The sequence below is a fragment of the Barbus barbus genome (assembly GCF_936440315.1).
Source record: "Barbus barbus genome assembly, chromosome: 5".
NCBI lineage: Eukaryota > Metazoa > Chordata > Actinopteri > Cypriniformes > Cyprinidae > Barbus > Barbus barbus.
In genome coordinates, this window is record NC_136733.1 from 13,727,341 (window position 1) to 13,743,709 (window position 16,369).

The 16,369-nt window shown below is 39.3% G+C and overlaps 1 protein-coding gene across 6 annotated transcripts in view; it reads right to left on the reverse strand.

The window, feature by feature from the left end:
* The window catches only part of LOC306870305 (acetyl-CoA carboxylase-like), a 69,024-nt gene that overhangs the window by 7,942 nt on the left and 44,713 nt on the right, over positions 1–16,369 (reverse strand). For all 6 annotated transcript variants that reach the window (XM_079417500.1, XM_079417499.1, XM_079417498.1 and 3 more), the window contains 14 exons: positions 16,206–16,352; positions 15,484–15,753; positions 15,287–15,384; positions 14,913–15,033; positions 12,174–12,284; positions 6,307–6,450; positions 6,114–6,234; positions 5,398–5,494; positions 4,462–4,558; positions 4,244–4,379; positions 3,983–4,160; positions 3,391–3,503; positions 2,017–2,171; positions 1,666–1,836 (listed from right to left, as the gene is read on the reverse strand). In XM_079417500.1, coding sequence (XP_079273626.1) covers positions 1,666–1,836; positions 2,017–2,171; positions 3,391–3,503; positions 3,983–4,160; positions 4,244–4,379; positions 4,462–4,558; positions 5,398–5,494; positions 6,114–6,234; positions 6,307–6,450; positions 12,174–12,284; positions 14,913–15,033; positions 15,287–15,384; positions 15,484–15,753; positions 16,206–16,352 — 1,959 coding nt within the window. The remainder of the gene's footprint in view (positions 1–1,665; positions 1,837–2,016; positions 2,172–3,390; positions 3,504–3,982; positions 4,161–4,243; positions 4,380–4,461; positions 4,559–5,397; positions 5,495–6,113; positions 6,235–6,306; positions 6,451–12,173; positions 12,285–14,912; positions 15,034–15,286; positions 15,385–15,483; positions 15,754–16,205; positions 16,353–16,369) is intronic.

Below are 16,369 nucleotides of genomic sequence, written 5' to 3' on the forward strand. Positions count from 1 at the left end.
CTAAAGACCCCTCTGTCAAGCTCCTGAATTTTGCAGATGATACCACACTGATCGGCCTCATTCAGGACGGTGACGAGTCTGCTTACAGACAGGACATTAAAGAGCTGGCTGTCTGGTGCTGTCTTTACAACCTGGAGCTCAACACACTCAAAACTGTGGAGAAGATCGTGGACTTCAGGAGAAACCCCCCTGCTCTCCCCCCACTCACCATCATGAACAGCACTGTGACTGCAGTGGAGTCATTCAGATTCCTGAGCAGCACCATCTCTCAGGACCTGAAGTGGGTCATTCACATAGACTCTATTGTCAAAAAGGCCCAGTAGAGGTTGTACTTTCTTCGCCAGCTGAGGAAGTTCAACCTGCCACAGGAGCTGCTGAAACAGTTCTACTCTGCCATCATTGAATCCATCCTCTGCACCTCTATAACTGTCTGGTTCAGCTCAGCCACCAAATCTGACCTCAGAAGACTACAGAGGGTAGTCCGGACTGCTGAGCGAATCATTGGTACAATCCTCCCCACTCTCCAAGAGCTGTACTTATCCAGAGTGAGCAAAAGGGCTGGTAAAATCACTCTGGACCCCTCACATCCAGCACACTCCCTCTTTGAACTGTTACCGTCTGGTCGATGCTACAGAGCTCTGAGCACCAGAACGACCAGACACAGGAACAGTTTCTTCCCTCAGGCAATCCATCTCATGAACATTTGAACTCTTAACAATAAACATGAAACACACAACACTATCATACTTTTTATTTTTTAACACACATACTTATTACATTTAAATTTGCACCTAACATACCTGTACATACTGAATTGTCTGGATTTGTATATTGTGTTTGTGCTATTTCGCATATTGTCCATTTTGTATATTTGTACATTATTATTATTAATTAATTAATTATTATTATTATCTGTGTCCTGTCGCTGTCATTCTGTCACACTGTGGAGCTACTGTCACTAAAACAAATTCCTTGTTTGTGCAAACATACCTGGCAATAAAGCTAATTCTGATATGCATACATATCTATATTTGTTATGTTACATGGTCCACTTTTAAATTACAGTACTAAATTATTCCTAATGAAATTAAATGGCTAACATATTGATATATTGACATTTGATAATATTTCATGTCTTTGATTTAGTATTTAATTCAATCTGGTATAGAAATGTATCAAAATATGTGTCTTAGTTTTTTATGTTAAGTTTTGAACTTAAGTTTAACAGTAAAAAAAAAAAAAAAACAAGGATGTAAATGGCCTGTGGGTACACAGTGTTTTGGTGGAAGTTGTGTCTGAGTGAGAAAAGAATACAAGTAATTTACAAGTGAATGAATGTATTTTGTGCCAAAGCAATGGGAAATGATCCACAGTTTAGCCCACATAGACTGCTGTTGTGCAGTTTTGAAAAAGTGACTAAAGTTTTGGGAAATGAGTCTTGGCGATTGACTGGCAATGGCCAAAATTCAAGACAATCGAAGACAACATCGAGTTCAAACCCAAAATGGTTTATTAAATGTGGGCGCATGGTTTTAGCAAGATATTTGACTTATAAAATTTAATACACACACACACACGTACTCTTGTACAGTCATATTCACAATTTTTTTTGTTGGTGATCTGGATAAAAGATGTTTGTTTATGCAATAGTTTTTGGTAACATACTTTCACAGCTCCCTCTGCTTCCACGAACCAGCGGCGGAGCATGGCCTCAACCTGTCCATCTGTCAGCTCACTGTTAGCACACTGGATCTTCCTCTTAACCGTGTCCTCCAGCAATAACCGTCGCAAGCGCCAATAGAAGAACAGTCGAGATGTCCGCCACTCCAGGACATCCTGAATACACACAAGTCCAGATTCATTTATGGCATAGTTCATTGATTCACGTTTTTTCATTTTAGCTTCTGATTCTTCAACTATGGATAAATATTATTACAAAAGTATCAAATAAAAAAAACAACTGCGGGGAAAAGCAGAGCAGACTAATATAAGCTACTATAAGAGTTGAGTACTGACAGTGATGACTCCTTTCTCCTGCATGCGGCCCGGTGTGTCATGAAGGTCGGCAAACTGCACGGCTACTTGATGATATATTGGCAGCAGGAACTCTTCTCTCTCTTTCAGTTTACTCTCCAGCTCTTTACGCTCAGACACACTCAATTCTGGGGTGCCTGAAAACACACGCACGCACACAAAGAATGGACAAATGCAAAAATACAAAATTTATGAGGAATGTACCAAAAAAGTAACTTAGAAACATGCCAGTATATAAATCAGGCTAATTCATCAGCTGACATTTAGCCATTTCACTGTGGCTTACATTAATTATATTGATTAATTAATTTAATTAACAGGCATTAAAATTACTGTTTCGTTAAATAATTAATTTCTTGCTATTGTTGTTTTTATTAATTTAATAATTAATTATTATAATGGATTTGTTTTTGACTAGGTTTTAGAAAGGCTACATTACCTAAAACAATAACTGAATAGCTTTTTAATGTTAATTGCTATATTTTTGGATGAGGTGGCATTGACAAAAAGAAAAGTAAAGCAAACCGTGCAGTTATTAACTAAAAATAAAACTAATATTATTTTCATTAAATGTAATAAAATAAAATATAAATATCAGATAAAATGTTTATCAACTTAAATTTTAAGTGAAAATGAAATGTTGTCCTGCATTTAATAATAATAATAATAATAATAATAATAATAATACAGAAACTTAAAACAAAAAAGTATTTTTTTTAAAAAGCTAATTCAAAATATAAACTTGCTATAATAATGTATATATATAACCAATACTATAACAACACTGGGAAGCATGTTATTCCATTTTGATGAACAATTTAGAATAACCCCTACTGGTAAAGAGTGTAAAAGAAACACGTATAAAAAAAAATATAAAAAAATAATTTAAAATTTTGCTTTCATGCTGGCTTATGCTATTGAGCACAATTCTGCTATTTTGGCATCCATGTGTCGGTCCCTCATTCTGTACATGAAAATCAGCAAGAATTGCACCACTACAGTGCCGCCAACCGAAGAGCTCTCCAGGATCTCACATCAGCCCGTGGCTGTTCGAAAGAGATCGATCTCATCAGAGCCAATCATTCAGCATGGCCGCCTGCAACACTACAGGCCACTCTGGTGGCACGGTTCATTTTAGTGACTGCTAAGGGGGTAAACGATCGAAAGGAGGTACAGAGCAGCAACGGCGTCTGATTGATCTGAAACTCCTGTGATTGACACGTCGCCTCAGGGAGGAGAGAAAGGGTCGACACAATCAGCAGAACGCAGCGATGAGGTGCTTTAATATAACACTTATACACGCCAAATAAAACAAGATAGGATTTCAAGTGAGAGACAGCACTGTGAGAAACTTACCCAGTCTTTCTGCAAGCCCCATGTATACAGGGTCCACCCGTCTCATGGTCTTCACCAGGTCTTTTTTACGGAACTTGATCTCCACCGTGCCTTCAGGCTCCAGCACGCCACCACTGCAGAACACACACACTGATCAATCAGTTTATTCAAATAGGTTATCACAATGAATTTGTCTGAAACAAATTCAATGCTTTTCTTCCATCATCACTCAAAATGGCTTGCTTGTAAGGTCTGACCACTTAATTTTTTTTATTATTTTTTATTTTCTGTTTTAATGCAGTGTTAATAATACACTGTTACATAAAAAAAAGCACAGTGATAAAAAAACTAAATGATACAAAACAAAGCACAAGCAAACAAACAAAACAAAACCAAATAACACCAAAAACAACCAAACAAAATAAACACATCAAAAATAAACAACCAATATGTGTTAATACAGTGTTACGTTTAAATAACATAAAAAAAAAAAAAAAAGATGCAATATACAACAATAAACAAAAAGAACAAAAGCCAAACAAAATCAAAAAAACCAAAACAAAACACAAAACACCTAAACCAAACCAAAAAAATAAACAAAACTGGTTCTTACCGGCTTTCCTTATCCGCATACATCTCCATGTGGCGAGGGTTGATGGTGGGGTCTATGACGACCCATGATCCTCCCCTGAGCTCTGCTTGTGGAGGGATGTACACCAGCACTGGCTGTCTGTATTCTCTCAGCCCGTCCACTATATACGCTCCAAACTTCAGCACCTGGTCATACATGTCTGAAGACAGGAGAGCATAAAGTGTTAGCAGAGATCATTATAGCTCACTAAACACATCCTACTTTATTTCCTGTATCACTGACCTTTCATCCCTCCAGAGAAGCCCCTCCAGTTGGCAAACACCATGAGTGGAAGCCCCTCCCTGTTGAAGTCTTTAATGGCCTGTGCTGTCTTAAAGGCAGAGTCGGGGAACCACACTTGCCCTGCTTGTTGGATGATCTACCAGAAAAAGCACAGAACACTGGTCATCTTCCTGAAAGAAATCAAGTGGCAAAGTGTGTACGTGTTTCCAAGTGGTCACCTTGACTTCGGAGTCCAAATTCGCTGGGTCTGCTGGGATAGACAGCTCCACTGATCGGGTTTCCACTGCAACTACTCCAGTCGGGATCCCGCCCAACCTACAAATGACAAGTCAGAATGTGTGTTACACAGGGACAGATCGAACAAACACTCAAAAAATAAATAAATAAATAAAATTAATAAATGAATGTTACACATTTTATCATTGAGTTAAAGGGATATTTCTATTGTTCTAAAAGGGGTCATCATACTGACTGCCTCTCCAACCAATAATACATAACACGTGTGTGTGTGGGTGTGTGTATAATTTCCTTCCTGTCACACATTTAAGGTCTTTTTTATTATGATTTCATTGTCTGAATGTGTAAATTAAAATGTAAAAAATACAGCAAATTAAAATAAATAGCAAAATTAGGATTTATCATGCAGACAAATACTCTAAAAGGTAAATAAAACCGACACATTCATTGTCAATCTGTATTTTGGCAGACAACTAAAAGTGTATTTATTGAGTAGAAGACTGATGTGAAACTAATGTTCTCCACAGGAGCATTCAAAGTGCATTTATCAGAGCAGGTCCTTTCCAATTGACAAACGCTGCCCTTTAGGAATTGAGGTCAGAGGTCAACACAAGTTCACTGAGGAGAGTAAAGGCTCAGATTGTGTGGTTAATTATTAGAAAAATAAGTATTTGCGAATATACGCCATTGTATGTGCAATAATAATAATAGTAATAATAAACAAAGATAACATGCATACTTCTCTAGAGAACCTCTTTTAAAAATGGTTAGTTCTGAGAGCTCTACAGCAGCATAATTTGTTTGCTTTAGATAACATGACATCGGACCAAGTGGCATCTACAAAGACATTCATGAAGTTTTAGAACTTGCCTAAGAGTCCAAATACTTTTTGGGCCAAAATATTCATTGGTGCTTACCTGGCTCGTCCTACGATTACACTCTGTGCCCACGGCTGCATGATCTCCAGAAAAGAGCCATGGTCAAAGAACCCGTTCACCCACGCACCCTTAGTGACTGTATGGAAGGAGAGAGACCGTTAGAGCTGCATTAGTACCCTATCTTCATCACAGATATTCCGAGCTTAACCGAGGAGAAGCACATGCTTGCTGCAGGAAGAGGTTACCATTCAATTACACGGAGATCTGTCTCTGCACTGAGACAAAGATTTTTCTCCCTGCCACCAGCTCTCGATATCTCCCCACCTCACTGTGGCAATTACAGTGATGTGTAATCTGTCTCGCCAATAAAAAACACTCCATATATCCCAGAGTGTCTTATCTCTGAGTGGAGAGACCTAGTGCTGTGCCTCAAACATAAACCCTCAGACCACACTCATCCATTACTGGACACTTCCATCTAACGGCACATTCCTGAGCACAATTAATACACAAAATATCACTGCAGGAGGCCTCAACACATTGTCAAGTTGAGCTCTTTTGACAGCATAATGTCATTGACACAGAAAAAAAAGTTTTTCCTCCCTTGTTTTTTGTTATTAAAGCAATAATTATTACTATAGAAAGACACTTACAAAGGAAGTACTAATGTAAGGGTCCACAATAAAAATCATGCGACAAAAGCTATCAATAGAGCTAAACATGTAATGAGGTCTAGGGTTGCAGCATCTACTCACTCTGACTGGGACGTCCCGCTAACATCCATCGTGGGTCATAAGGTGCCTTGGTAGGAACAAACTCCACTGGCCGATCGATGGGATCTTTAGCACTTAGCATTGGCACAGGACTCGACTTCATCTGAAGGAGAACAGCACTGTTAGACTCGAAATCACATTCTCTGGGTTACATATCACAGTGTGTTCTGCATACCTTCGGCATGTAAGATAGCCAGTGCAGTAATGCAAACACTCCCTCAAAATCGTCGCACACAGTGGTGTGTGTAACTCCATTATTGTGCATGATCTGTACTCCACCCAGCTGGTTATTAGAGGTGTACACCTCACGACCTAGAACCTGTGAAGAAAGAGCGAAGGTGTGAATGAAAAAGTTGTTCACAAGTCGCAAAGCCGCAACACTGAGAACTTCTGAATAAAAACTTGCTGCGGGATTGCATAAAGTTTGTTAGATACATCACATTAAATATCTGAAAGACACTCAAGAGTTAAGGCAGTTAATGTGACGATATCCTCAAGAACTTCAGAATGTTTGCACTGCAGTGCTGTTTTGAATTCCCAAAATTAACTCCAAAACACCTTCGCTTTGGCCAAATTTTGTTCAAAATTAAAATCACAATCATTTGTTCTTCAACTTGACTTAAAGTGTACATATTTTGTCTACACACCTTTTACAGTAAAGTTTGTTGTCTGAAGTCTTCCTGTAGACTAATATGCCATTATGTGAATTAGCGAACACTTGGCTGCACACCAGTCTAAGACTGTGGAACCATCGATTTCATATTAACCATTGCCCTTAAATAGCATATTTAAAAAAAATACGGTCATTTCAAATGTCGGTCAGGCATGTCCCACTAGCCTTTTCATATTATTGCCACTGGACTCAGATTCAGGATAGATTCAGTAGTCAAGCTACTGCGCTTCCCCTGTGTCATGTTGCCCGCAGGTCAAGCATTGCAATGATGCTCAAAAGCCAGAGAACTTCAACTTTGACCTTTATGACCATTCGAACAATTCCCATGACATATTATTGATGGTGCCACCTTGAAAATAGACTGCAATCAGACTTTTGGGCGATTCTTGTCCAGAAAAAGCTACATTGTGGACCAGACTTTATGTTGATTAACAGTGATGTCACTAACTCTTCTTCTTGCCTCTTACTTGAGGAAGGAACACAGAACTAGGAAGCATGGCGTGTGTATTGTGTGTTATGGCAGTGTCAGTGCTAGTGGAGGTCCTGGGGCTGTGGATCAATACCATCACACATGCAGTCAGCCCAGTGCTGGAGGCTGAGGAGAGTGTGCTCTCCGCTCAATGCTGTCAATGACCTGGGAAGAATGACGGTGTCACTGAGTGGTCAGTGGGGGAGAGTAAGGGGTTATGCCTCCAGGACTACATCAATACTCAGATTTCACATTTCTTTCTCTATTCACACACTGATTAAAGAATCACATACAATGATTTCTATAGAGTGATGTATTTTTTGTGGTGTTGCAGACCATTCATAGTCTAAATTCTTCCGTAAAGCATTTCTGTTTGTTTGAACTCTTTGACAACTTCTGGTTCAACCAATTCCATGAGTTTGGAGTGAGACCAACTGCTAAGCTGAACAATGGCATTTGGCAGTGGTGTCAAATCCTGTTCCTGGAGGGTCATGGTCCTGCTTAGTTTAGTAACAAATTATGTTTTATTAACAAAGTTTGGGAGGAGCACGTCAGATACTTAACCTAATTACATACATTTACATTTAGTCATTTGGCAGACGCTTTTATCCAAAGCGACTTACAATTGGGGAATACAAAAAGCGATTAATCTTGAAGAGGCAATCAGACAGAGGAAGTGCTCGTAACACCAAGTCTCAGTCATTGTTCAAATAAGTACAAGCTAGTAAGTGGAGAGAAAGATAGAGGGAAAGTTTTTTTTTTTTTTTTTTTTGAGTTTAGGATGAAGTCAAGTACTGCCGAAAGAGATGAGTTTTCAGTTGTTGCTTGAAGATTGCCAGGGATCCGGCGTTCCGGATAGGGGTGGGAAGATTATTCCACCGGCCAGGAATGGTGAACGAGAATGTTCTGGAGAGTGATTTTGAGCCTCTCTGTGATGGTAACACAAGGCGTCGCTCACTAGCAGATCTCAAACTTCTGGAGGGGATGTAGGTTCGTAATAGTGAGTGGAAGTAGGAGGGTGCTGAGCCTGTGGTAGTTCTGTACGCAAGCATCAGTGTCTTGAACTTGATGCGAGCTGCCACTGGTAGCCAGTGCAAGGAGATGAAGAGAGGTGTAACATGTGCTCTTTTGGGTTCGTTGAAGATCAGTCGTGCCGCTGCATTCTGAATCATTTGTAGAGGTTTGATTGTGTTTGATGGCAGACCAGCCAGAAGAGCATTGCAGTAGTCCAGTCTAGAAATAACAAGGGCCTGGACAAGAAGTTGTGCAGCATGCTCTGTCAGAAAGGGCCTGATCTTTCTGATGTTGTGTAGTGCAAACCTGCAGGATCGAGCAGTCTTTGCAAACAATTAAACAAGTGGTACGCACTCAAGTCAATCAATGCACGGATATAAATACAGCTGACATACCTCTATTCATTTGACGGTTAATCAGCATCCCTCGACTGCCCCTTCTCCAACCAAAAGTATCACAAGAGTTCTCACCACACTATGGGGGGTACTCTGGGTTCGGGCCATTCCTGAGCTCGGAGGCCTTCCCCAGGACAGCATGCCAACTATGCATTACCATACTCGCCAAATACGCATTACCTTACTCGTGCTAAATATATGTAAGTGTGAACTTGTGAATCTCAGTTAAACAAACCTGACCACCTAATCAAAGTACTCAGGATTATAGCAAACGTCTAGAGAAGTTTGCCCAGGGCAAGTAAGAGATAAACTCTACAGGATGTCTTGCACAAATCAATCAATATTTGACATCCTTAATATAGGAAGAGTGTGTAGGAAACTTTTGAAAATGGCCATTGTTTTTGCAATTTTGTTTGGTGTCACTAATGGTGCAGACATTAACTACTCAGCTCCTCTAATTTATGCTTGCCCCACAAGGAAACTGGATAAGCCATTTCAAAAGTAAACTTTTTGACTCACAACTGGCTATTACTTACCTCTTCCAGAAAAGCCAACGCCAACATAAGACTCAAGCTCACTAAAAGAGTCTTGAATTTAGTTTCTTGTTCTTAAGACCTTTGATACCACATACATGGTTTTGGGTCATGATCATTACTCTTGGAGAACTTTCAAACTAGGTACATTTTCTGCGACGAGTGCGATCTGAATCAGAGTGCAATTGCTCCTGGTGCCCCTCACACCTCACTGGTTAGGTTTTAGAGTCACTGACTTTATCGAACCCCATTGCATTAAGCATTCATCTGGCTATTTTATCTTAGGACGTAACAAATCACCACAAGCTAGCATTATAGAGAACAATGTTAGCCAATGTATTTTTGTTTTAGACATTGCAACCAATTCCATTTCCATTGCAACTAAATTCAGACCACCTCCTATAGATTGTTTCGGGGTTCACAGGATGCTCCCCAATCTGCAAGACAGCTTTCATATAACCAGTGTTTCAATGCAAACCATACTATTTAAAACTAAACTTATAGTGTGATAGACCTATCTACAGCTCGGTTTATGGTATCAGGTAAGACTGCAGTCTGTACCAGTGAAAGGTGAAAATTGCCTCAACCATTTCAGAGAATGAACAAGAACTTCATGACCCTGAAAGGCAACATAGCCATTGTTGCCATTAAGTTCACTGAAATCAACAGCCTGGTCCTTGAATCAACTTCTTAAACTTTAAAGTCTATGTAAAGTCAATTCTGAGAATTGTTTGTAAACACATTATAAATGTTAGAAATGCATTGGTGAAACATGCTACAAAGACTGTAATTAATTGTGGAGTTAGACCGTTAAACAGTTTTCGTGATCACCATTTTCGTGATCAGGATTTTTTGGGCGGGGCTAAATCATGACTCGATGACTCAATCGTGCCACCGTGCTCTAGTTATTAGGTGTGTTCGACTTGAAGCAGCGCTGCAGACCGATCAGTGTGTGACATCAAAGTACAGTGAGAGCTACAGAGAGCAGACGCTCCTGATGCTTTCGAATCGCTCTCGCGGTACTTTGATGTCACACACTGATCGTTCTGCAGTGCTGCTTCAAGTCGAACAGAGCACATTAGCATCAGTGGTTCACGCATCAATCGCGAGTTACTGTCATCACAGTGCCACAGCCTACAGTTTGCTAGCTATCTATGCTTTTGTCACGTAAATGCATAATACCTGGTTGCGATCATTTACAAAACAGCTCGGTCAATATGTCAATATATTGGCCTCCTTATTAAATAAGCTGCTAGAGGAAGACAGTTGAGAGAGACGGCAGCTTTTCCACGAGTGGGCGTGGTTTCAGCGCCGCCAGCGGACACGCCTCCAGCGTTTCAGAGCAGAGAGTAGTTTTGTTCTGGGCCTTGACTCCAGCTCCAATTTTCATGTGTCTGGTAAAATGCCTTTTGTTCCTGTGGTTAATGAAAGACTGAACTCTTCCATATCACAGTAATACAATCACAGGTTTGACCATCCACACAAAAACCACTCTATCATGGATATTTGTAAATGAGCCGATCACAGTTCTGCTCTAATTAACACAGTAATGGGACTGTAAAGAACATATTCAGATGGAGATAGATGGGGCGTTCCTGCAGTTCCAGAGACAGACACAGACACTGGCCGTCACACATGACCGTGACACATGACTGAAATATCTGAATACCGTTTTTCTGTCCACACCAGACATTCAAGAACCATTAACGGAAATTCTTCTAAATAAGAAATGTATCTCAGTTTCCAACCCTAATCTAAACTGCTGCAGAGAGTGATGGGAGAAAGGCAGAGCGAGACAGGGATATCTGTAGCAGTAGAAGTGCTCATTCTGTTCTCAGAGGAATGATATGGGTGTCCCTCCCTCAGCCCCAGGCATCAGCCTATTTCTATGCAAATAACAACTTCACGCTTCTCTTTCTATTATTCCTGCAGGAGCTGCAGCATCATGACAGGAGACAGAGAGAGATGCGGGGGGATGGCAGTCACTGAGGGGTGAATTATAAACCTACAGAAACACACACACACATTTTTTTATTTTTTGGCAGATGATTTTCCATTGACTTCTATTGTCTTTATACTGAGATATCAGTTTTCATACTGTCCCTCAGTTTGTAGAAAAAATTATACTTTAATTTCTGTTCCCATTGAAGCACATGTGGTGCCTTTGCTTCCTTGAAAATCACAAGATCCCAACTGCTTAAAAAATGACATAGTAATTGGCTGGAAAAAGAAATTAACTAAAAAAACATTTTTAGTTATACTTTATTTTACAGCATGTGTAATTATCCAGTAAAGTACCGGGTGATACAAGGTAACTACGTGGTTTAAGTTTAGGTTTAGGGGTAGGTTCACGCATTTATTGTAATTTCTACTGTATAAGTACATAGTATGGACACGTGGAACAGGACTGTAAAAAGTGCTACCAAATTTTGTCCTTTTGTCCAAGTCATATGGGTTTGGAATGATATGAGGGGTGAGTAAAAGATTAAAGAATTTAAATTTTTGGGTGAGCTGTTCCTTTAACAAGTGCTTGAATGCACAGCCAACCACATCCAATCGCTGTCACCACTAAAATAAAAAACTGGCTGATTCATAAATGTCATATTGTAATGCAGTCGTGGTAATTGCATGAATTAGGGATTCATTTATTTGGGTCATAGTTGAGTGCACACAAGGCTTTTGGAGTTCACGCTAACCTGTCACAATTCCTGCCTCGGACCAATCAAATTACTTCAAGCAATTAAAAGAGAGGCCAATTAAAATGCCCTTATCAGCAGAGTGAATAGGTAATTTATGCACAAATGCCATCATAGCCTTTCATAGCAGCAACTAAACAACAGAGAAGACCTTTGAAAACATACAAAGCATACTAGGCGAATTATGAAACTGTTTTGAGGAGGCACAGTTGGCTTGTGGATTGTAAAACCAGAAAACATGTAAACGGGTGCAGCTGCTGACCTTATTGAGAGCTCCAGCTCCAGTCAGGATGATGTGAGAGTTGTCCACCTGAATGGTTCTTTGGCCCAGTCTCACCAGATATGCTCCGATTCCAATGGCTCTGCATGTTACCTGAGGACCAGCAAACCCAGACATTCAGAAACACTATAACATATGGACTACTGCACAAAAGGTTGGGTAAGATTATATTATTATAATTTTTTTTGAAAGAAGTCTATTATGCTCACCGCGACTGCATTTATTTGGTCAAAAATACAGTAAAAACAGTAATATTGTGAAATATTATTACAATTTAAAACAACAATTTTTTTTCTTATATTTTAAAATGTAATTTATGATATTTTGTGATGCCAAAGCTGAATTTTCAGCAGCCATGACTGTCACATGATGCTTTAGAAATCATTCAGATACGCTGATTTGGTGCTCAAGAAACATTTCTTAATATTAAGAATGTTGAAAACAGTCGATACCTAGTGATACATTTTTTAGGTTTTACATTCTTTGATCAATTAACAGCATTTATTTCAAATAAAAAATATTTTGTAACATTTGAATGAAATGCCTTACTGTCACTTTTGATCAATTCAATGCTTACCAAATGTATTGCTTACGAGCTTTTGTGAATAGCTCAGTGGTGTCAAAAGTATTCACATTCATTACTCAAGTAGAAATATAGATACTAGGGTTTAAAAAGACTTCTGTAGAAGTTGAAGTATCAACTCAAGTTTTTTACTCAAGTAAAAGTGTAAAAGTACTGGTTTCAAAACTACTTAAAGTATAAAAGTAAAAGTAATGGAAGGAAAAAAAATGCCATTAAGGACAAAAGCTTAGGCCGCGGCACAGGGGCCTATTGTGCACTACCCCACCTCCTCAAAAAAACATTTTTCTAAAGGCCATAATGACTATAATGTTATATTAAAATGTTAATGTTGAAGAATGTGGGATGCACTATAGGCTACCTGTTTCAGCCGGATATGTGCCCACTGAAAATGAACGCATTTTAGTACAATGCAAATACATTAAAAAACCATATATGTGTACTACTGAGCATTAACGTGTTTCATGGAGCGGAAGATATGATGACTAGTTGCCTGTAAGTATTGTAATGGTGCAAAAAGTCAAACTTCAGAGGCATGTCATCAATAACCTTTATTGGAATGTAAATGTACATCCAAGCTTAGCTGCAGGAATCTGTGAGGGCAACGGACGAAGAGAAAGCACCCGTTTGATAAATGAGCCAGTAGTAGAGAAATAATAACTTTTAAGAAATAATCTTTTTTGATTGTGACGTGATTTGTGTCATGTGCAGGTGCGATGGATCGCGTACAAACCAATAGGGTGTCGGAATGGTATAGGTTTATATTCTCATCCAACCCCAATTCACTCCAGATGGCACGATTTATCTGGATAGGTTTTTATTTTTTTTTTGAGCGATGACCAAGGGCGATGCTAGGATTTTCATTTTAGGGGGGCTCAGCCCCCAATGATGGTATAATAATAAAAAAATAAATATTTACAAAAAAAAATTATTAATAGGGTAGGATGGTATACTAAACTTATTGCAGTATTCCACTGTATTGCATAGATGGGTATAACATCCGAGTACAAGCCAAATACAAGTCTACCTGATCTCACACACACACACACCTGTTTACTGTACAAACCAAAAATGTTACTGTTTGCATTACTAGTACAAATCTTTTTCTATGCTCAAGTACAAACAGAAAATTTTAAACATAAAACATCATATAACTTTAAACTTACACTGACTATCCATATTAGCAATATAAACAACACAGATATAAGGCTGGACAATGGATTAAACTATGTGGGTGCTGTGATTAACTTTTAAAAGTTAAAAAATAAAAAAAACAGCAAAACTGAAGCAGTCTGTGAGAAGGACACACAATGTTTCAATCTCTGTCAATCACTCTGATATGCACTGACTGAGTGCTGTCTGTCACTGTCTTTAATCACTTCTATGCATAACTGTATGGTAGTTAATGCCACATGCGCTGCAATATTAAGTTCTATATTGAAAGCTAAATTTTCAAATGAAAATAGCAATAACGTGATCGTTTTATAAAGTATGCGTATAATGTGTTAAGGGCTTTCGCTGAAGGAAACAGCTGTGGTGTAATGAATGGTGAATGCAGCGAAAACTTTACAGAAGATTGGAAACCGATTGCTCTCCCATGACTTTTTGTAAACTGTATTTAAGACAAAGAACTGCACAGATGTAGATATTATAACAATCTATCGATAAACACACACCTTGTCCTCTCCTCTGCGCACCGCAGTCTGTGGATTGAAAAACGCGCAGAAAGATGGGGAGGAGCCGAAGTCTGCTGCCGTTTCAAATTTAAAGGGGAAGAATCGCAAGATTTTTAGGGGGGCTGAGCAGAAATGTAGGGGTGCTAAAGCCCCCCCAAAAATGGCCTAGCAACGCCCATGACGATGACAAGCCGGAATGAAAACGAGCCGAAATGAAATAGGAGTAACGAGGCTATTTTTTTTAAATGTAAGGAGTAGAAAGTACAGATAATTGCGTGAAAATGTAAGGAGTAGAAGTAAAAAGTCGGCTGAAAAATAATTACTCCAGTAAAGTATAGATACCCAAAATTTCTACTTAAGTAAGGTAACGAAGTATTTGTACTTCGTTACTTGACACCTCTGGAATAGCTGAACGTTTCCAAATGTTTTGCCAAATCTTCGTAAGATTGTGTTCTGTTAGCGTACCAGGTTCATGGTGATGATATCCTCATACGCCAGTGAAGATTCACCCGCGATCATGCCAGAACCTCTCAAGTTCTCCACACCCAACCCCTCTTCTTTACCGATGATATCAGTGATCTTATACCTGCAAAGACACACATTAGAGGAGAGTTTACAATACAACAAAATGACAATACAATACAATCAATGACAGAACAAAAAAATCCTGACAATCTTTTGAAATAAAAGTTCAATGTACAATTTAAACCTTCAGAAGTCAAAACATCCTCCCAGTCCAACTATTTACTGAAATTATGCTGCAAAAACCGTTCTTGTGTTAGACATAAAAGCATTAACAATAAAAAAAAAATCTGTGTATGGGATAATATGTAACTCACCTGGATTCCCCCTCGTCTTCCACATGTTCACAGTGGACTGAGTTCAGAGCAGACACCTTCTTATAGTCCTGAGGTGTGAGGTACAGGTACTTAAAGCCCTACCGTTTAACAGGAAAATACTGTGATTACGACACACATCCTGAAGATAAACACTACATCAATGATCACTGATCCCTTCCCCTGGAGCCACTCCAAACCTTGTACGGGTCTGCTGTATCCTGCCAGGCCACATGGAACATGTGTCTGATCTCCTCTGCCAGGCCAATCCGGGCTCCGCTGTTGGCAGCGATATAGATTCGTGGGATGCCGCTTTCCCGCGCCATCTCTGAAGCCTGCTGAAACAGCACATCCTCCTGCGGCCCGAAGGAGCCAATCTTATGTGTGATGTCATTGCTGATCACGACAATCTCACGGCCAGCTGGATACTCAGGGGTTCGGAGAGTCATCCGCCATGCTACCATGCCAATCTAGAGAATCATGGAATCATGAGTTCATTTTCTATCCACAATAAAGTTGTGATCACTAAATAAATGCTTGTGGATACTCACAAACCAACATTTAAGAATCAAAGGGGCCCCCTACAGTGTACAAAGTTTACTGCATGTGATCATTAGTTGAAAATGAGCAAGAAATGCCACCAATTAAGTTTGAATTACATAGTCTTCCTGTTTAAGTCAAGTCACCTTTATTACTATAGCGCTTTATACAATACAGATTGTTTCAAAGCAGCTTTACAGTGCTCAAGAATAAAATAATGATTCAATGATTCAAACAGAATTTAATTCTGCTGTAAAGCAGCTATAAAAAGGTAATAGTCATCATTCAGTAGAAATAAGTTCATTGTTGATTCAGTTTGAGATAAGGAACACATAACAAAACATAAGTTTTAGCCAATATCATTAACATGGTGCAGTCTAACCTCATTTCCTCCAGGTAGGCGGTTCATCTGCACCAGCTGCCCCTGAGAATCCAGAACCAGCTCTGTGAAGGTCAGCAATTCCGATGGAAGAGGACACTTGGGTAAGTTGGCGTGTGCGTCCATGGATTGCCATAGCTTCCTCAGAGCCTATAGGAAAATAGACA